Genomic DNA, 21,908 nt, shown 5'->3' on the forward strand with positions numbered 1-21,908 from the left:
TGGTCACGGTTAGAGGGGTCCCTGGTTCTGAGGCTGCAGGCGACATCGAGGAGGGTCCTTGGGTGCTGGATTCAGGGTCACAGTTGCCGGGGGGGGGGTAGGGGGGTACACCCCCAGCCTGCCACTCTCCAGTGGGGGGGGGGCAGGAGCCTAGTCCTGATTGGGCAGGGCTCCCCATCTTCAAGATGGCAAGAGCCTGGCGATGTGCTTCACCCGGTCTCCCCCACTAGAGGGGTGGGGTTGGCAGAATCTTGCACACTCCCTTTCCTCCCTTGGGGTTTCCGGCCAGTCTGCCCACCAGAGTGGGGGCTAGAACCGGTGGGGACCAGTTGCTGAGTACAGCAACTGGTCTGGGGAGGCTCACAAAGGCGGCATGCCTTTGAAGCTTCCCCCTGCCCATCCTGGGGGGAGGAGATCTAGCACCTCACCCAGAACGTGCATTGTTGCAGGCCCAGGAGAGCGGATGGCTCTCTACCCAGCAACATGTCTGCTGGGAGGCAGCCTAGGCAGCCTCTCAGGCAGGAGGTGGATTGTGGGTTAGGTTCAGGGGGCAACTAAGTTGCCCTCTGTCGTGCATCTTACATTAAATCCCACACTGGCATCAGTGTCGGTTTAATGTGCTGAGAAGTTTGATACCAAACTTCTTAGTCTTTAGTGTTGCCATCATGGTGCTGTGGAGTTCGTGTTGAAGACCTCCCAGCACCACATGCTCTTAATGGCAACACTGCACTTACAGGGCCCGGGAACGGACCTCGGTACTGTAGGGGTGCAGGGCTCATGCACCTGTACCCTCACCACTGGCATAGTGCACCCAGCTAGAGGAGTGACAGGTATGCCAGGGCAGTGTTTTTGTGGGCATGGCACACAGGGATGTGTGCCATGTCCACTGTTTTGATCTGTAGCCAGACACTCAGCCTGCAAGGGCAGTGTGTGTGTCAGGGTACAGGGCCTCTAAAGGTGGCACAATAAGTGCTGCAGCCCTTAGGACCCTTCTCTGGTCACAGTGCCCTGGGTACCTATGGTACCATTTACCAGGGGCATACTTGTGGCCAAAGATGCCAATTAGGTTTAGGCTTCAATGCAGTTTTAGGGAAGGAACACAGGCCCTGGGCACCGGATTGGCAGGAGCCCAGAGCACACTCAGTCAAAGTACATCAGCAATTCAGCAAAAAGTGGGGGCATACCATGCAAGAAAGATGGCATTCTCTCACAGAGCTAACAAGAGGACGATGCCCACTGACTTGGCCCCAACCCTACAGGCCTGTCTCCCACTGAACCTGCTCCTGCGAAATCCCAGCGTGTCCAGCAGCCAGCAACCTCACAAACCCTGGAGGACCTGCCTGCCTTCACTTTCTAGACTTTCTCCCGTGAACACCGGACGTGTTTAAACTGCAGCTTCTGGTGCCACCCAGGAACTGCGAATCCAGCCCACTCTGCACCCGCCGAACCCGGCCAGAGCGGAAAAACACCACGAGGAGGTTCAGCCGGCGATACCAACCAGAGATCGGTATCGCAGACCCCTGACCTGCCTCAAGCCTCTTGACAACGCCTGCAGTCTCAATCCAGAGGACGCCCCTACCACAACCAGAGCGGGTACGAAAATCCGATGTCCCAAGATACCCCTGAACCAGACACCCCACGGCCTTGTGTGCCGAAACCAACGGCGCCTAACCAACCCTCAACATCCCAACTTACCCCTCAAAGTAGCTGTCGCTCCTGGAAGATCCTCGTCCTCGAGCCTGCAGTGTCTTTGTCCCGGAGAATCTCCATTAAAATCAACAGGGCACCCGACCTCAAAACAGCACCCAGCCGCTCTAGCGCCGCAGAGGGTGCACCTTTGGTGCTACTTTGTTCCCCAACTTGGCCTGAGCTAAACCCTAGGAGCTTTGCTCCCACAAGCCCGTGGCCTACTTGCCAGCAGCCACCAACCAGAGCCCCCACCAACCTCCTTAGGGAAACATTGGGCGTCAACACTCTGCACCCAGGCGCCCTTGTGCCACTGAGTGTATAACAGTGCATCACTGACCCTGGGAGACACCAGATTAACCCCAGAACCACAACTCCAAAGACCGAGTACTTACCTCGAAACCTGTAACCTGTTTTTCCTCATAGGATAACTGACATTTTTCCTCCCAAAAAATTTCAGTGTCAACTTTTGAAATACAAGAGTATTCCTTAAAAATCGTACATCTACCTAAAACGTATTTTCTCAACTTTTCAGGACATGTCCAAGTGCTGAATCTAGGATCCAGCACGGTTTTAGAAAAAGTAATCCGAAAAGTAACTTACCTCCAATTTATTGAAAAAGACTATTCATTCCAATGTACTGTATTTGCTAAGTGTTGCATACTACTGCTCCCCTGTAAATCAAACAAAGTACTATTCCAATTGCATTTTCAAACTGTTCTATATACAGTAAATTATTACTAAAAAGTATTTAATGCTTACCTGTTCCAGGCTTGCTTGGTTCTAAAAACAAACAGTATATTTTTTAGAAAAAAACAATTGGCTAGAGTTCAGTTCTTGTGTGAATTTATTTGCGGACTGAGTGGGTACATCAACTGCTTAACACTGTCCTCTGATACTGCCTTACTGCTCGACCAAGCCACCACCAATAGAGAGTAAGGTTCTATCAACTTTAACCTCTGCCTACCTCTAGAGACCCTTTGACTCTGTACACACTGTACCTCACTTTGGTGCAGTATATATAGAGCCAGTTTCTAACACTGGGCACTAAAATCTTGAAACGGTTACAGGCGATGGAGAAGACTGGAGAAAATCTCGAAGAGACACGCATAGCACTTGAAAACAGAATTGATAAGATTATGGCAGACTTCACCTGATTACACACAAATGATCGCAAACTGGCAAAGCGCATACTATTGAACACACACTCGCTGAGTTCTAATCGCCAACGTGAGAATATGCATCCCAATTGCAGATCTTGCTAGACAATTTTTACACACTTGAATACAGAGCGGAAGATACAGAGGGCAGAGCCAAAAGAAATGTGTTGGTGGTCTATCGAATGGGGTGGAGGGTCTTGACACAGTGGTTTACAAAGACATGGAACCGCACCTCGCTCCCGGCTGTGGAGCCCCCCCTCATTTCACTGTTAAGCGAGCTCACTGTGTCAGCTCGCCACACACCACTTGGAGCCAACCCCAGGCCTTATCTGTGCCATCTGCTGAACTACAGGGACCGTGACTTCATTTAACGTGAGACGCAGACGCTGCAAGACATACAAGTGGTCAACGTCTATCATGTTCTTTCCCAACTGTACTATGGCAGTCCAGCGTCAAACTTTTTCTTGCTGTCAAGCGGTGTCTCCCTGAACTGGCCATATGCTATTCCCTCCCATTTCCCACTCAGCTCCGCGTGACAGCAGAAGGGTCCACACACTTTGACGCTGCAGAGGAGACATGGGATTGGATGGAGTCCACCGGACTCACGACAACACGTCCTCCACCTCAAGCATCAGCGCAACCTGGAGGCACGGCAGGAGCCTGCCGCCGCAGGCATCAACGCCGGGATCGCTTCTCTTCAGAGCCTGGATCTGCAACGAACTTGGAGCAGGTAACCTTGGAGCGAAAACCAGCCTTGCAGATGGCATTCATGATGCAGGACCATGTAAGAGTTCGAATCCAGATGCCAATTCTATGAAATCCTTCAGTGACAACGGCTCCTCCACTACATGGCACTCTGGAACTGACGCATTGGCCCCCACCTGCAGTTGCGCCCCAGACTGCACACGACATAAGATTCATTGATGACTATCGCTCACATAACTCAACCAGATTTATTTTAACTTCCTATTCTTGCATTCTATTGTTCTTGTGTGCGATTAGCTTCCCTAAATTACAGCTGAGCTCACTCGGTCCACGAAGGATGCACCACCCATCATAGTTCGCAGGTAGATCCTGTAACGTGGTACACTATTCTGTGATAATTTATCACTTTAGTTGATGTCTACATCCTGCGAGCAGGGGCATTACACACTCTGCTTTCGTATCGCCCCCCCCCCCCCACGCTCTCAAGCCAGCCTGTAGGGCCATCGAAATGCCTTTTGCGTTTGGGCAGATATCGATTGTTCCTCCGCTCGAATGATGTTACCCATTTTCCTTTTTTTTCCCTTCCCCAATTGTGAAGGATCGCCTGGGACTCTCCGGCCCCCTGTCCGCTCTCACTCACAGGTGGTACTACGTACTGTGGGACCCTCTTCCCTCCCCCAAGTTACCTAGTTGCACACAGGGTTTTGCTGCAATGCTGTTTAAATGCTTTACACCTGTTCCTCTGTGTAAGCCTTGCTTCTCAATACCACAGCTATCCAGGGTTGACCTAAGGGTTTGACAGACTAAGCACAAGGGTCCCAAATGGATTAGTGTTTAATGCATGGAAAGGGTGGAGGGGGTTGTTAACAAATGGTAGGGCGCACCCCTTCAACACTATCTGAAGCACCCACAACTCCGAGCAATGCTGGACATTGGGACAGGTAATGTTGGATCCTGCCTCCTACAGGGTGCGTGTGCCAAGTGAAGGGAATCTAAAGAAGCTTGGAGGCTGGGGAAGCCGAATGTGCGGGGGACTGGCCAACTCACTGGGTACGGATCCACAATGTCTTTGGGCTCGAGGCAACTTCATCAAAAGTGTGAGAAAGTGGCTCTGTATACACTGTTCCCAAATAGGTACAGTGTGTACAGAGTCCACAGTCCCCAGAGGTTAAAGTTAGATATAACCTTACTCTCTAAAGTGGTAGCTTGGTTGAGCAGTAAGGCAGTATCAAAGGACAGTGTAAAGCATTTTGTTGTACACACTCCGTCAGCAAATTGTTTCACACACTCAATAACTGAACCCTAGGCCAATGGTTTATATAAAAATATATGCTTGTTTTATTTTAGAACCAACAGGTATTCAAATATACTTTCTCAGAATGAGATGCTTTAGGTAAATACTTTTGCAATATGCAATTGGCTTTTGTAGGTAACAGTTACAGGTTGTTGAAATAGGCAACACAATCTCAAACACAATAATGCATTGAGTTCAATGGAAGTTTCAAGTTATTTGCAAAAGATTACTTTTGTAACTCCAGGACTGGATCCTAGATTCAGTCCTGGGACGGTTCTTAGAAACAAGTGATAAAAGTCGACTTAGTTACGGTTATGATTTTTAGGCAATATTTTGCTATTTTAAGAGTTGACAGAAGAAATTTCATAGAAAACAGTCAATGATTCCCTATGGCAGAAAATTCAAGTTGCAGGTATAGTATGTTCTCGTTACTTTTGTAATCCAGTACTGGGTGCCTAGACTCAGTATTGGGACCTCTACCTAAAACAGGTAAGTATTACGTTTTCACAATTAGCACGATTTTTAAATAATATTTGAAGTTTGCAAAAATCGAAAGAAGAAATTTCACAGAAAAGCAGTCAATGATTTCCTATGGGAGAAAATTGGGTTACTGGTAAGTACGGTTGTTAATATTTTTCAGGGTCAGTGCTGGGCACCAAGATCCAGCACTGGGATCTCTAATAGCAGGTGAGTATTTTCGTTACTCGGCTGATTTTTGCTGAATATTTTAAGTTTTAGAAACTCCACACTTAAAAGAAATTTCAGAGGAAACCAGTCAATGTTACCCTATGGAGAAAATTGAGTTATCGGCTTTTGGGTAAGTACTCGACTGGCAAAGTTAAGGTTCTGGGCACAGACTCCAGGGTCTCCCAGGGTCAGGTAGGTACAGTTGTTACACCCTCAGCGGCGCAGGGGCAGCCGGGTGCAGAGTGAGTTAGGCCCAATGTTATCCTATGGGAGGCAGGGGGGCCTTGGTTGGTGGCTGACTAGCAGGCCACGTGGCTGTGGGAGCTGGGCTCCTGGTCACTTGCTCAGGGCAAAATGGGGAAGTAGATAGGTGTATAGGTTACACTGCCAGGGCCACTTGGGCGGCTGGGTGCTTTTGAGCCTTCGGGCGCTCAATTGATTTCAATGGGAAAGCTCCTGGTTGAAAAAAGGCTGCAAGCTCAGGGACTAAGATTCTTTATGTCCCACCAGTGCTTAATTTGTAAAATATGAAGTGCAGGTGCTGAAATGTTTGTCAGAGGCCACACCCACTCTCCCGGCTCCACCCACTTCTTCCACGGGTTCCACCCACTTAGTCTATTGGCTCCACCCACATCCTGAACTGGCACTGCTAAAAGTCAGATGTAATACCCGATCTGAATTTCAGCAAGGGAGCATTCCTCATATTAAGGTTTTGATAGGAGGTTCCCCTGCCCTGTGCCTAACGATTGCTAGAGGTGTTTGGGGGGGAATTATCCCCTCAAGAACATTTTGTAACAAGAAAGACCAAGATGGTGGACAACACATTTTCCATTACATATTCAGCTGTATTAAATTTCAAAGCATAGTAAATCGTAAATGATGACCTGACATAAGCACCCAGGCCAGAAAGCATGGAAATGTCACACAAAGGCACCAAGGCCAGAAAGCATGAAAATGTCAAACAAATGCACCCAGGTCAGTGGCGCTGGAACAATTTTCAGAGTGTTGTCCTAAAAATTACCACTCTTCCCTTCACCTCTGTCTTACTTCTTTCTTACTACACCTCTCCTTCTCTACCTCTTTTTCTGTCCCCCTTTCCCAGTATCAACCCACTCTCCTTTCCTCACCGACAACCATACGTCTACTTCTCCCTCTCTTTATGAATTTTGCATCTCACCTCTTACTCTCTACCTCTTTACCTCAACCACTCTCTAGCTTTGTTTCACCTTCAGCTCTTTCACTACCTCACCTATGTCTTTTTGCTTTACCGCTTTACTCTCAACATCTCCTCTTTCTGCCCTTCAGCACTAATTCTACCTTTCTTTCTACCTCTCTACACCTGCCTTATCATTCAACGCCTCACTTCACATTTTACCTTTTTCCTCACCCTGATTTCTCTAGCTAGCACCCCTATATAGTTCTCGTACTGTAACTGCCCACATTCTACCTGCCAGTGCTTTAACTACTTCTCGCTGCCTCAGTGCTCTCTTACTAACCTCTTTCTACTTTAGCTCTGTGTCGAACTCACCTCTCTTGTACCCTATCACCACTCCTAAAGTTTCTTCGCTATATTTCTTGATGTCTCTGTCTAACGGGCATCTCTAGAGGAGGGCTAGATAGTTCCACCTGTGCAATGAAGGCAACCAAACTGAAGAGATGGTTTTAAGTCCAAAGCACATGATCATGATACTGCATGCAGCTGAAATGTCTGACAATCCTACAGTCTCTTTCCTTCAAACAGCTTTTTATTTTCTCTTCGACACATTCTGCTGAACAGAACAGCTGAAGACATACGAATGATCCAGGTCCCAGACTAACTGCATCTCTATATTGAGAATTGCGACCATGCAGTGCAGTGCTACATCATAATTGAATCCTCAACATAAACAAACCAAAAAAAAAATCAATGCCATTAAGGACATTGTATTTGCTCATGGTGCACAGGGCCGGAGGCATGGTTGCTCAGGGCAGGCCTGGCCTCGGACTGCTCACTCGGTGGTTCACTTCACAGTTCACTACATACATATAAAGTGACCAGTGAAGTGAACCACCAAGTGACGAGCCTAAGGCCTGCCCTGAGCAATCATGCCTCTGGCGCCGGGCACCATGTGCAAGGACAATGCCCTGGGCCTGGACTAGGAGGCTGGAAGTGAAAGCAAGCAGGAGTTCAAAAAAGAAATATTTGAGAAGTACTGAACAGAAAGTGCGCACAGACTGAATAGTAAAATGATTTGGTGGCATTTAACTGATTAAACAAATTTATGGACATTCCTAATAGAAGAGATTTTTGCAACATGTCCAAAACAATATTACCGTTTAAGTAGGTCTCCCAGCAGTGACAAACCACCACCATATCTGTCTGACAGGGTTGTAGTTTGTCTACTGGGGAGATCGTCACCTTTTCAAAGACATCACATAATTAGTTATTTCTCTTACCCTATGTGAATCTGTTATATATATATATATATATATATATATATATATACATATATCCAGTAGATGGTTATAGTTAGGACCGTGTTTCCATAGGAAATCCGCAACATTCTATTTGGAATAACTTTGGCGCCGGTTGACGAATCCTCGCGAAATTTTCACAATAGGTGGGGCGCTCCGCTCCTACCCTGAAAGTCTCGGGGGGATTCGTCAAGCGGGGGCTGAGAAAGAAGGGGGGGGTCCCAAAACGCGTTTTCCCCATGCAATTTTCCATAGGGACCTTTAGTCCAAGGTACAGCCCGAACGGCTGAACAGAATTACTTGAAATTTGGCAGAGAGGTAGTCCTCAGCTCAGGGATGTGCCTTTTGCATATATGGAGTCAATCTGTTCAGTAGTTCCTGAGAAAATCAAAAGTAAAATCATATATATGTGGGCGGAGCCTAACCACACATCTCATCCTGAGATCTGATTGGCTGTCAGCACTTCATCCAAGAAGTGTTGGCAGCCAACTTGGGACCAATATACATGATAGCACCTCATTAAAAAGCATTGCAGTTAATAGAAGGTTTTAAGACTTTAGTTACATTATAAATCATTTGTTGATGGTACCATACTCATTTTAGGAATTGTGGTATGTTCTATCTAAGGTGATTTCACCATGTGAAAAAGCCTTCTGCTGGGATATGATGATTGAGAGAAAAATATTTTCTCATGCTTTTCCCACAGAGGTTTGGAAGGTGATCTATAAGCTAAACTGAGAGCTTATTTTCTGTAAATTCACATGATCTTTCTCAGTCATGTGAGAATGAAGTCTGACATTCTCAGTAAAACATGTACATCAAACAAGGGCAGAGACTGTCAGTTGATTCCTTTGTGTTCTACTGCAGCTTCCCAGAGTGTTCCAAAGAACAACTAGAGCGCTAACAGTCCTACTTATGATAAACGTATGGCACACCTGAAGCCATCTTGCTTGGATTAAAGTGGTAACACTTAAAACATTTAATTTAAAAAGGAACAAAATGAGGGGGTTCATTTTTCCATAAAAAGTATGATTAGTGCTGCAGAAAGAAAAATTAGGGCACATTTTGAGTGACTTGTCAAATCCTCTATTTCATTAAAACATTCTGACATGCAGACTGAAACATGCACTTTCAATACCAGCAGCAGTTTTCCCTGGTGAGCAGTAGCTTTACTACAGTGATCTAATGAGCAAAAAGAGTGTTAACATTCTGAATTGATGGCAAATGTGGGACATCTGAATGCCTTCTTGATGGAATCAAAGTAAAAAACTGAAAGTATTTCTTACTGAGGAGACTGCAGTAAATGAGGAAATTAGGAAACTTCATAACAAATAAATCTCCCAAGATGGCCACCGGAGACAAAAGAACCCAAAATCACCCAGATATAGCCCAAATATAGCCCAATGACAGAAGTGTGCAAAACACTTATTATTTTTGTTTTTGCAGTGTTATATAGTGCAGACTTGTCAGGTATTGGAGTGCTTTACATGAGCATTGGTTACATCACACAAGAACAAATTCATTTTGGTTGTAGACATGGGGAGACCAAGTGATTTGACCAGAATCACAGAATGTCGAGCTGAAGCAGAAACTCCAACCTGGTTCCCCAATTGCAAAGTCTGCAGTTCTGGAAGTAACACCACATCCTCTCCCCTAAGTGCAACATTTAATCAAGTGGTCAACTGGATAAAAAAACATAAAGATAACAAATAATTTAAGAGTGCTTTGTCGCTATTTGAAAACTCAGAAAATATGTCCTTATTTTAGTCTTTTAGAGCACGAACCATAATTTTGATGCCAATAAGACCCTCTCATATATGTAATTTCTAAAGGAAATGCTCTAGGTATTACAGTTTTGATTACATCAAGATGACGTCAGGCGTTCCACACTTTTGTAATAAATATAGAATGTTAGCAATCTAGTTGTTCATTAGGATACTGTTGAGAGGCAGAGGCCAGGGGCACGGACTCTGAAAATTGAAGGCAGGTAGGAGGGTGCAGAGGCAACAATTTGACCACGCTGGGCAGGCAGGAAGGGCCGTGGCAGCACAACAGACTATGGAGGGCAGTGGAAAGGGGGGCAGGGGCAACAAACCAACAATACAGGACTTGCAAGAGAGGCTGTGGCAATGTAATAGACCATTGTGGGCAGAAGGAAGAGGCAATGGTAGTACAACCATACATGCCAACAGACCCGATTCAGCCAGGAAACGTCCAATGTTTTTAAGCTCAAATGGGCTTTATTTGATCTGTCTCCTGTCTACAATCTCCTCTTTTTCAATGTAACTCAAAGGGGAAAATCAAGACCCCAGTTTTTTTTCAAAATCTCCCTCTTACCAAGTTCAAAATGTTCGCAAGTATGGTACATTGGATCATGGAAGGAAATGGGGTAGGGACATGGACTTGGATAACAGAGGACAGGAGGGACATGGAGAGGTGCACCAAATTGACCCTGCAGGGCAGGCATCAGGGTTTGCAGCAGCACAATACACCACACTGGGAATGCGGGACGGGAGTGCAGCACAACAATCCATAGAAAGCAAGAGGGAGGGGACAGGACCATGCACATGGACAACAGAGAACAGAGGGGCAAGAGGCAATGATAGCTAGCTGACCATAATGGACAGACAGGAGAGAAAGCTGTAGCATAACAGACCATAAAGGGCAGGAGGGACGGATCAGGGGCATTACAATGGAACAGACAAGCCAGGAGGGAGGGAGTAGGGGTCTGCACATGTAAACAGCGGGCTGGGGGCAAGGGGGCAGGGCAGGAGCAGCAAGATAGCCATGGAGGTCAGGCAGGATGGGCACTAGAAGCAAGACACACCATGAAGAGCAACAGTGAGACTGTGATGGCATACACACAGACCATGGGGGGGAAGGTGGGAGGGGCCCTGGCAGCACAGAAGACCATGCATGGCAAGTGGGAGGGTTAGTGGCAGCACAATGGCTATGATGGGCAAGAAGGAGGGTGCAGGGGCATGCACAAAGGACGATGGAGGATAGAAGGGAGGGTCAGGACTAGTGCACAGACAAGAAAGTTCAGGGGAAGGGGCCTCACAACAGACCGCACAGGGCAGGCAGGAGGAGCAGTTGCAGCACAACAGACCAGGGAGGGCAGAAGGGTGTGGCAGTACAATGGACCATGTAGGACAGGAGGAAGAGGATAGGGGCATGGCATGTGGACAGGCAGGGTGGAGGTGGCAGGGACAGGTTACAGTCATCTGACAATGCTAGGCAGGTGGGAGGGGGGCTCAACAGAACACTCAGAGTAGATAGGAGTGGCAGGTCCATGGAACATGGTGGGCAAAAAGGATGGAGCAGGGGCATGCACAAAGACATCGGAGGGCAGGGGGAAGGAGAATAGGGGCAGCAAGCTAAGCACAGAGTTTAAGCAGGAGGTCAATGATGGGGCAATGGAGGGCAGGAGGAGTGGACTGGTACATCATACTAAATTGAGGGCAGTGGCAGCACATCAGACCATGCATGGCAGGAGGGAGGAGGCTAGTCCATGGATTCAGACAACAGAGGATAGGGAGGAGGGGGATGGGGCAGCATGCTAACTGTTCAGAGAAGGCGGGTATTAGGAGCTTTATTGTTTTTAAAACGTGTGTCTGTGCGAACTACTTAAAATATGAACAAGTATGCAGCATAATCTCACTTTTATTCAGGAAGAAGAGGACGTTTGTGACTGACTCCGGGCTCACTTGGCAGAAACACCCCCTGACCCTCCACCCCCTATTGCAAAATGTAATGCCCGTGAAAAGGGTAGGTGGACGCAGTGTTATATAGAACATAGTCCTGAGAGCACGATTGAAAATGAAAACTAGATATAGTGTATGGTATAAACTATGCCCCAAAAAGTGTGATATAAGATGAACCGGGCGTGAAATATAATATGCAATACATTGTGCGCAATGACAGATTCATTGGAGAGCGCGAGATAGCACAGGCACTAGCGCGTGCTATGCGATATGCGCCTTGGAGTGTAATATGCACAGGGCAGTGTTGTGTAACCTAACTAGTCTCTAAAGTTGTAATATAAAATATGTGCTGGGGAGTGTAACGATGCATATGCACTGACAAAGATAAGGATCCCAGATTGTAATATGTATGGCATAGCACTGTGCGTTAGAACATAGGCATCGAGGAAGGCACGTTAGATGGGGCAATATAACCCGTGCGAAGACAAGTGTGGCATGACATTCACGGGGTGGTGTTACAGTGCACATGGGCTAGAGAGGGTCATAGCATATGCACTAGCTAGTGGAATACAACACAGAGGTGTGTGGCACTCAGCAGGCAATGGTGGGTGTAACACAGCATTGGGCTCTGCCAGGAGCGCGCTGTGACTCAAGTGATGTTCGTCCCCTTTCCAGAGCGTAAAATAAAAAGTATTACACATCCGGCAGTGGATGTGTGTTTTATTAACCGTGAGGGGGGTTTCTTGCATAGTTTGTCGAATTTTTGTCGAATCCCCTTTGAATGGCTTTGTGTGCATGTGTATTAAATGTGCCCGTCAATAGCTACCCATGTTTGTATAAATAAACGACAAGGGTGTCTACCGGGATTAGGCACGGTAGGGCATCAGACATGTCAGAGCTTCACTAGTGGTGTAAATACATTCCACGTGGATTCATTGTATGCATAGTCGCCTTTTAATGAATATCACGTAAATCGTCATGGTGATAGGTACGTACGGTTTGTCCAGCATGTCCTAGGTGTGTCTATAAATATATATTTTTTTAAAATAATAAAAAACAGTGGCCGGCCCTGGGGATTGGGGTCAAAAAAATATAATTAGGAGACAGGCTGGGGGATGGGGTCATCAGGGCCAATAAATTAGAATAAGAAGGGGAACCACACAGCCCCTCTTCTTAAAAAAATTAAAATAAATAAAAGACTGGCATCGCGCCGGAGGCCACGCCCCCTCCTTGCAGCACTCTGCAAACGCGCCCCCTGGCGAGTTGTAAGTTGGGGAATTAATTCTCTTTCAATACTGAGGGTCCCTGAGGGCCAACTAGCCCAACAGGCATCTCCAGAATGCACCAGGGAGCTGCGCTGCAGACAGGTGTTCTGAGGCCAAGCCCCTTTTTACACCTCTCTGCAACGCAGCTCTGTGGCGCTTACTGGAGGTACCTAGTGGTCTAGTTTGACCGTTGGGACCCTTAGGATTCAAGGGGACTTAATCTCTCAACTTAGAACAGCCACAGGGCGCGTTTACACAGTGAAGGGAGGGGACGGGGCCTGAGGTGACGTGTGCAAACACGCCCTATGGCACGTTTTAAATTGGGGATATAATTTCCCTTCAATACTGGAGGGCCCCTGGGGGCTAACTAGCCCACCAAGTGCTTCCAGTAAGCGCCACTGAGCTGCATTGCAGAGAGGTGGTCCAGGCCGTGCCACTTTTTACACCTCTCTGCAACGCAGCTCTGTGGCACTTACTGGAGGTACCTAGTGGGCTAGTTGGACCCTAGGGACCCTCAGGATTCAAATGAACTTAATCTCCCAACTAAAAACGGACACAGGGCGTGTTTACACAGTGGTGAAGGGAGGGGACGGGGCCTGAGTCAACGTGTGCAAAAACGCCCTTTGGCCTGTTTTAAGAGTTAGTTTTAATCCCCCTGCCCTATTATATACTAGAGGCTTACAGAGGAGGTCATGCTAATCACAGGGGGACCCCAAAGCATAATGTTCCCTAGTGTATGTAGGTGTTTTCACTGTATTCTAAGTGTCTTTTAACATAGCACTGGCTCAAGGACTGGTTAGTCAGACTCCGTTACCACCAGTATCCGTCTGAAAAAGTTGAGGGTACAGGATGATTTTGCAACAAGGCTTCTTTCTGCTCTTCTTTTTGTTCTTTCTGCACGTTATCCTTCTTCCTGCACTTTTCTTCGTCTTGGAAGACTTATATTGCTTCTTTCTGCACTTCCTTTTTTCCTTTCTGTGCATTTTTTCTTCTTTCACATGTCCTCTCTCTGTAGGCATAGTTAGGAATTAGCATTTAAAAAACCTCAGAAATTCACTGAAAAAACCATAGGTTTCAGGGGTGTTCTAGTTAGCTGGACTTTTCACTTGTACAAAACCATTGAAATTCCCCCGTTATAGTTAGTTCAGCCAACTATAACTCGCGCGCCCGCAATGCACTGCTGATGACGTCACATATTACATCACTCATGACATGTCAGTGACATCACTCATGACTCACTGATGTGTCACTGATGACATCATCCTTGTGATAGAGTGGCAAACCTCCTCTCACCCTAATATAACCTTTGATACACACATTCAAAAATAGAGACTAAACTTTTCAAAACAATGGACATACCAATACCAGTTACAACAACCTCTTCAGTAATTCTAAGATCCACATACACTCATTCACTCATTCACCAACAGTCCTATACAGTCACTCATACATGTACTCACTCATCATATGTACTCATACACCTATACATCATGTTACACAATGCCACTCATCCATAGTTACTCACACACAGTCACTCATGCTAATAAAGAATCAAACCTACATTTACTTGCATATACAGATACACACACCACCACACTTACTTCTACAGAAACTTACACATAATTAGTCTTTTAAACAATCACTTCTAGAAACACATACTTATTCATCCAGGAACTCTTTCAATCTCTCACTCTCACATATACTCACTTATATACACCAATAGTCACATATACTAGTTTAAAACATATGTAGTTACTCATAAAGACACTATTGAGACAGTCATTCACTCACTAACACACCCTTACACACACTCATCCACCCATACAGTCCTGCACACATGCGGTCTTCAACACATACAAACAGTGAGTCACTCATTCATGCACCTATGCACTACGTAATACCCCCCACCGAACCATGCAGACACTCAGACTGATACTCAAAAAAACAACTAATAACCTATATAGACACCCCTGTAGCTACTCACCAACCCATGCAGCCCCTTATACACAAAGTGAGAGACTGATACAGATATTTACATATTTAAAAATTACTCACTAAGCCATGTATTCACTAAGATACACTTAATCAGTCAGTTACACAATCAATTTTTCAAAAACAAATCATCCATTTAGACACTTATATACCCATTTATTCTTCCATCGACCTTGAGATATACATATATAAAACATATTTAATTTTTAGAAAAAAACACATTCACTGGATGATGTCATCAGTGATGTCATGAGTGATGTCACTGACCATGTCATGAGTGATGTAATATGTGACGTCATCAGCAGTGCATTGCGGGCGCGCGAGTTATAGTTAGCTGAACTAACTATAACGGGGGAATTTCAATGGTTTTGTACAAGTGAAAAGTCCAGCTAACTATAACACCCCTGAAACCTATGGTTTTTTCTGTGAATTTGAGGTTTTTTAAATGCTAATTCCTAACTATAATGTGCCTGAAACCTATGGTTTTTTCTGTGTATGTATATATATATATATATATATATATATATATATATATATATATATATATATATATATATATATATATATATATATATATATATATATATATATATATATATAACCTACTGGCGGTCGCCAGTAGGTAGTTATAGTTAGGACCACGTTTCCATAGGAAATCCGCAACATTCTATTTTGAATAACTTTGGCGCCGGTCGACGAATCCTCGCGAATTTTTCAAAATAGGTGGGGCGCTACGCTCCGCTCCTTCCCTGAAAGTCTCGGGGGGATTCGTCAAGCGGGGGCTGAGATAAAAGGGGGGTCCCAAAACGCGTTTTTCCCATGCATTTTTCCATAGGACCTTTAGACAGGGCTACAGCCCGAACGAACGGCTGAACAGAATTACTAGAAGTTTGGCAGAGAGGTAGTCCTCAGGTCAAGGAAGTGCCTTTTGTAGGTTTGGTGTAAATCTGTTCAGTAGATTCTGAGAAAATAGCCTTTAAATCAATATATATCTGAGCCAGCTTACGGTGCGCTTACGGTACGCTTACCATACGCGTACGGTGGCGTGCGCGAGCGCGATTCTGATTGGCTCTTTGATCTTAGTAAACATTCGAATCGACCGAAACCAGGAAGCGGCGTCCGCCATTTTGTCTCTCGCACTGAGTGTTGTTTATCAAACATGATGGCCAAAAACATGTTACGGGGCTGTTTTGACAACTCCCTCCCACATAGTCATGTTGAGGGAGTCCCCAAACATCCCCCAAGAGCAAAAACGGTTTTATTTTTTTTTCGGCAATTTCGCGGGGTACGCTTACCGTACGCTTACCGTAAGCTTACCGTAAAAAAATAAAAATAAAAAAAACACTATCCACACTTACCCCACCCCCTGTGCTTTTGGTGGCCGCAGGCCACCAAATGTGCAGGGGTTATTAATAGAGAAAAAAAACGTAATTTTGGCAACATGAAATTATAAAATCGAAATAAAAAAAACACTATCCACATTGACCTCACCCCCTGTGCTTTTGGTGGCCGAAGGCCACCAAATGTACAGGGCTTATTAAAGTTGATAAAAACCGTGCACGGAACGAACTGCGTTAAGTGGGCGCGCACGCCACAAATGGCGTAAAGTAACTTAGCATTTAAAAAACCGTACAAATTCACTGAAAAAACCATAGGTTTCACACACGTTATAGTTAGGAAATAGCATTTAAAAAACCTTGCTAATTCACTGAAAAAAACATAGGTTTCACACATGTTATAGTTAGCTGGACATTTTACTGATAAAAAACCAATGAAATTCCCCCGTTATAGTTACTGTAGGCAACTATAACTCACGCGACCGTAATCCTCTGCTGATGACATATGTGTCTTTATGAAAAAAAAATATTTGTAATATATGTATAGCTAAAATTTAATGGAAGAAGATATGGGCAAATAAGTGTCTAAATACAGTATTAGCATCAGCAGAGGATTGCGGTCGCGTGAGTTATAGTTGCCTACAGTAACTATAACGGGGGAATTTCATTGGTTTTTGATCAGTAAAATGTCCAGCTAACTACAACATGTGTGAAACCTATGGTTTTTTCAGTGAATATATATATATATATAATCTACTGGCGGTCGCCAGTAGATAGTTATAGTTAGGATCGTGTTTCCATAGGAAATCTCAAAATTCTATTATGAATAACTTTGGCGCCGGTTGAAGAATCCTCGCGAAATTTTCAAAACTAATGGGGCGCTCCGTTCAGCTCCTACCCTGAAAGTCTAGGGGTGATTCGTCAAGTAGGGGCCGAGAAAAAAGGGGGTCCCAAAACGAGTTTTCCCCATGCATTTTTCTATAGGACCTTTAGACACAGCTACAGCCCGAATGGCTGAACAGAATTACTTAAAATTTGGCAGAGAGGTAGCCATAAGGTCAAGAAAGTGCCTTTTGCAGGTCTGGTGTAAATCTGTTCAGTATTTCCTGAGAAAATAGCATTTAAAAGCATATCAATATCTATACGCGTGCAGGGTGCGCGCACTGTGCAAGCCCTGTGCGCGCACCCTGCCGTGTGCGAGCGTAATTCTGATTGGTTGTTAGATGTCAGTAAACATTCGAATCGGTCTAAATCAGGAAGTGTCGGCTGCCATTTTGTCTGTCGCACTGAAAAGGAAAGGTGGAGGACGTGAATAGGGGGCAGAGTAGGGAGTTCTTGACCCCCAAGCCATTGTCAGGGGGTCACAGTAGGACCACTAAGGGCAAAAAAAATGATTTCAATTTTTTGAAAAAACATCGCGAGGTGCGCGCACCTGAAAAAAAAACATTAAAAAAATAGAAATAAAAATCAAGTTTAATTGTTTAGATATTAGGTGGCTCTAAAAAGAACCCTTGTGTTCATGGGAGTGTTTTTCGGTACCTACAAGTAAGTACCGATGCAGAGTCTAAAGTTCAAGAGGAAGACTCTGTTCCCTTCATCATTGAAATGTACACCGTCTCCTCGATAAATGTCTTGCATGTTGTAACGCAAGTTGTTGTGGTATATAGAACCCATACCATAGTCTCTGAGGAAAGCAGAAACAGACTTATTGACCTGCTTTCTTGCTTTGTCAATTTGCGGACAAAATTGGTTGGACCAGTTCCACTTTTGCCTTTGGCATATATTAGAATATACAAAGGCAGTTTGTGGAAAAAGTGACATCGATTGCAGAAAGGTGTCCTTAATAAGCATTTCCAGACCTACCCCAGTTAAAGTGCCTAGGTCATTTCCACCACAGTGCACAATATTAAGGTTAGGCTGTGGGAGATGTACAAAGGTTTTCACCAAAGGCATTAATTGGTGCCACTTTAACCCTCTCTGACCAATCCATTTAATGTCTACATTTGGCAAAGCAAGGTCTTTGAAAATACCTCTTTTTTCTGGAGTGAAAAGTATGCAGAAGACATAGCTATGACCTACAATCCACACTGTGAACATCTTCCAAGGAGAACAGGATGCACTCAGGAGGTGTCTTTCAGTAGAATGGCAATATGAAAAGAAAGACAGTTGAAAAATGGAGGCATACATACTTTTTTTAATAAAAAGAACTCATTGGCTGATTCAAACCATTTTACAGTTAAAACTAGGCTGTATGTTTACATTTTTAAAAGCATGCTTTGGATTGGTACAGAAAAATGTGTTCCCACTGAACATTACTTTGGATTTGCTGTTAGGTTTGAAAAGTCAAGCAGTCTTGCTCTTTGGATTTGAAACATTGTGTGATGAACTTCTGACCTCTCTGCTCACACCAGTGTTCCATGACCTGTTGCTATGGTAGCAGGCAGAAGTCATGTTGGGGGAAGGGATGATTTGGAAAGGGGTTGAAAGTTGCAACCAATAGAAATGTGTGATTCCATTTGAAAAAATGTGGGAAGGACTGCGATTTTAAATTAACATGTATATGTGTGAAAAAAGAGAGGGAAAAATTGCCAATTACTGGTTGTGGAGAGAGGAGAGAGTTGTACAGCTCTGTGATTCTGGCTCTGATAATCTGCTGTTTGAGTGCCACATTTTCCTTCTCAACTAATTAATTTTAAAGGTGAGTTATGAGTGGGAAAGTATGTGGTGTATTTTGATATAAATAATAGAATTGTCATTCTGGTTTTAAAGTTGTGATTTACATTTGGTGTTTTAGGAGATATTTAACTGTCTTGAACTTGTAAGATATTATGGAGTATGTCTTCACTGTAAGTTAAGGTGTACTGATATCACTGAGGAATACTGTTTTGTGCCTAGAATCACATCATGAGTCTGTGTGCACACAGGATTTGTTGTCAGATATTTAATTTGTGTTGCTCTTGTTCTGTTAGCCTTGCACTCGCAGAAAAGGGGCAGTTTGTTTTCTTAAAGTGTGAAGGTTAGCATTCAGCAGAAATTAGTTACTCACAAAAAAGAGGCAAATGCAAACACATTTGAAAATAGCATGGTACATTTTCCTACCACTTTAAAAGTTGTGTTTTACATTTTATGTTAAGGAAGATATTTAAGTGCCTTGAACATGTTCGATATTATGGAGTATGTCTTCAATATAAGTTAAGGTGTACTGGTATCACCCAGGAATACTGTTTTCTGCGTAGAATTACACCATGACAGTGTGCACACAGGAATGGTTATCAGAGATTTAATTTTTGTTGCTGTTTTGTAAAACTTGCACTTTTAAGAAAGGGTAGTTTCTTTTTTTCAACTGTGTTGGTTAGCACTCAGCAGAAATCACTATCTGAAAAATGAGAGGCAAATGCAAACACATTTGAAAATAGCATGATACATTTTCCTACCAATTTAAAAGTTGTGTTTTACATTTTATGTTAAGGAAGATATTTAAGTGCCTTGAACTTGAAAGATATTATGGAGTATGTCTTCACCATAAGTTAAGGTGTACTGGTATGACCCAGGAATACTGTTTTCTGTCTAGAATCACACCATGAGACAACATGCACACAGGAATTGTCAGATTTAATTTGTGTTCCTGTTGTTCTGTAAAACTTGCACTTTCAGGAAAGGGCCTGGTATCACCCAGGAATACTGTTTTGTGCCTAGAATCACACCATGAGACAGTGTGCACACAGGAATTGTTGTCAGAGATTTAATTTGTGTTGCTGTTCTGTAAAACTTGCACTCACAGGAAAAGGGCAGCTTGTTTTCTTCAACTGTGATGGTTAGCACTCAGCAGAAATCACTATCTCACAAATGAGGCAAATGCGAACATATTTGAAAACCACAGGGTAGATTTTCCTTACACTCCTGCAATGGGTGAGGTAGTTCCTACATGTTCAAAACTCCAATTAACCTTTACCAAACATGTACTCTTACACACATATCTGCAGTCTTCATGCAGTTGAAAAAGTCTCCATGCAGATCTCTCTTGCAACTGACAATACACAGTCTCCAGAAACACTCTTTGCACACATGCAGCAGCTTCTCTTACACTCCCATGCATAATACTCGGCTCGGTGTTGTGTTTCAGATAGCAGTGTAGAACGCAAACACATTCAACGTCACCAAGGCTCATTTCCTTTGCTCTACTCTAATCACTCACCCTGTAACACATGCTGATGGTCTAAAGTAGCTGTTAGGACATGTGCTCTTTTTTGCCTCTCTAAAATATAAGGGAAATGTGTGAGGCTGTCTCAGTAATTATCACTTGCTCCATCCACAGTACTAAATGTGCTTTCAAATTGCCAAAGGAAATATCGTTTTCTGCCTAGAATCACAGCATGAGTCTGTGTGGACAGAGGAATTGTTGTCAGATATTTTTTTTGTGTTGCTGTTCTGTAAAATGTGTACTTTCGGGAAAGGGCCAGCTTGTTTTGTTCAAATGTGTTGGTTAGTACTCAGCAGAAATCACCATCAGAAAAATGAGAGGCAAATGGTAACACATTTCAAATCAACAGGGTAGATTTTCCTTTCAATCTTGTAATGGGCGAGGTAGTTCCTACATGTACAAAACTCCAATTAACCTTTACCAAACATGTACTCTTACACACATCTGCAGTCTTCATGCACTTTTAAAAAAGTCTCCAAGCAGATCTCTTGCAACTGACAATACACAGTCTCCAGAAACACACTGTTTGCACACATGCAGCAGCTTCTCCTACACTCCCATGCATAATACTCAGCTCTGTTTTGTGTTTCAGATAGCAGTGTATAATGCAAACACATTCAACGTCACCAAGGCTCATTTCCTTTGCTCTACTCTAATCACTCACCCTGTAACACATGGTCATGGTCTCAAATAGGTGTAAGGACATGTGCTCTTTTCTGCTTCTCTAAAATATAAGAAAAATGTGTCAGGCTGTCACAGTAATTATCATTTGCTCCTCAACAGAAGTAAATGTGCTTTCAAATTGCCACTCAAATATCGTTTTCTGCCTAGAACCCCACCATGAGTCTGTGTGCACACAGGAATTGTTGTCAGAGATTTAATTCATGTTTCTCTTGTTTTGTAAGACTTGGACTCGTAGGAAAGGATCAGCTCATGTGATAGGATTTGAAAAGTTGAAAAAATTGTAATGAATTAAAATTACATAACTATTTTTTTTTTAGTTTTTTGCAGGTATTGCTGAGCAACAGTGAAAAAATATTAAGATGCCTATAAAGTCAAGAAAGAGAAAAGAAAAGAAACAAATATATTTGAAGACAACTGGTAAAAAAAAAAAAAAAAATAGGAGGAGAAGCTTGTGTTGGAAAACAGAGTCTTCTGGTAAGCAAACTAAAGAATTTTTAAAAAATATCTTCCAAAAAAAAAAAATGATCGAAAGATAAATTCAAACAGTGTTTCAAGTACAAAACAACAGAGTCGACAGGAAAAACAAAATGCTAATGTAGACTCAGAAGTAAGAAAGAGTGACTTAACACGGAAAATAGATTTTAAAAACATTCGTCGGAAAATGTTTCAGAGAAGTGATGTTAAATTTGCTAAAGGATGTGAAAAAAATACAAGAAGAAAACCAAATTTTATAAGGAAA

General features: G+C 43.8%; 1 protein-coding gene across 13 annotated transcripts in view; it reads right to left on the reverse strand.

Moving 5' to 3' along the window:
• LOC146789924 (ATP-binding cassette sub-family F member 2) overlaps positions 1 to 21,908 on the reverse strand; it is a 1,015,916-nt gene that overhangs the window by 927,317 nt on the left and 66,691 nt on the right. Inside the window, exon 5 of one of the 13 annotated variants that reach the window (XM_085628220.1) lies at positions 2,449 to 2,469. The exons of the other annotated variants lie outside the window; for them this stretch is intronic. Within the exon in view, the coding sequence (XP_085484346.1) occupies positions 2,449 to 2,469 (21 nt within the window). The remainder of the gene's footprint in view (positions 1 to 2,448; positions 2,470 to 21,908) is intronic. 13 annotated transcript variants of the gene reach the window in all.

Source organism: Triturus cristatus, chromosome 10 (genome assembly GCF_964204655.1).
Source record: "Triturus cristatus chromosome 10, aTriCri1.1, whole genome shotgun sequence".
Taxonomy (NCBI): Eukaryota; Metazoa; Chordata; class Amphibia; order Caudata; family Salamandridae; genus Triturus; species Triturus cristatus.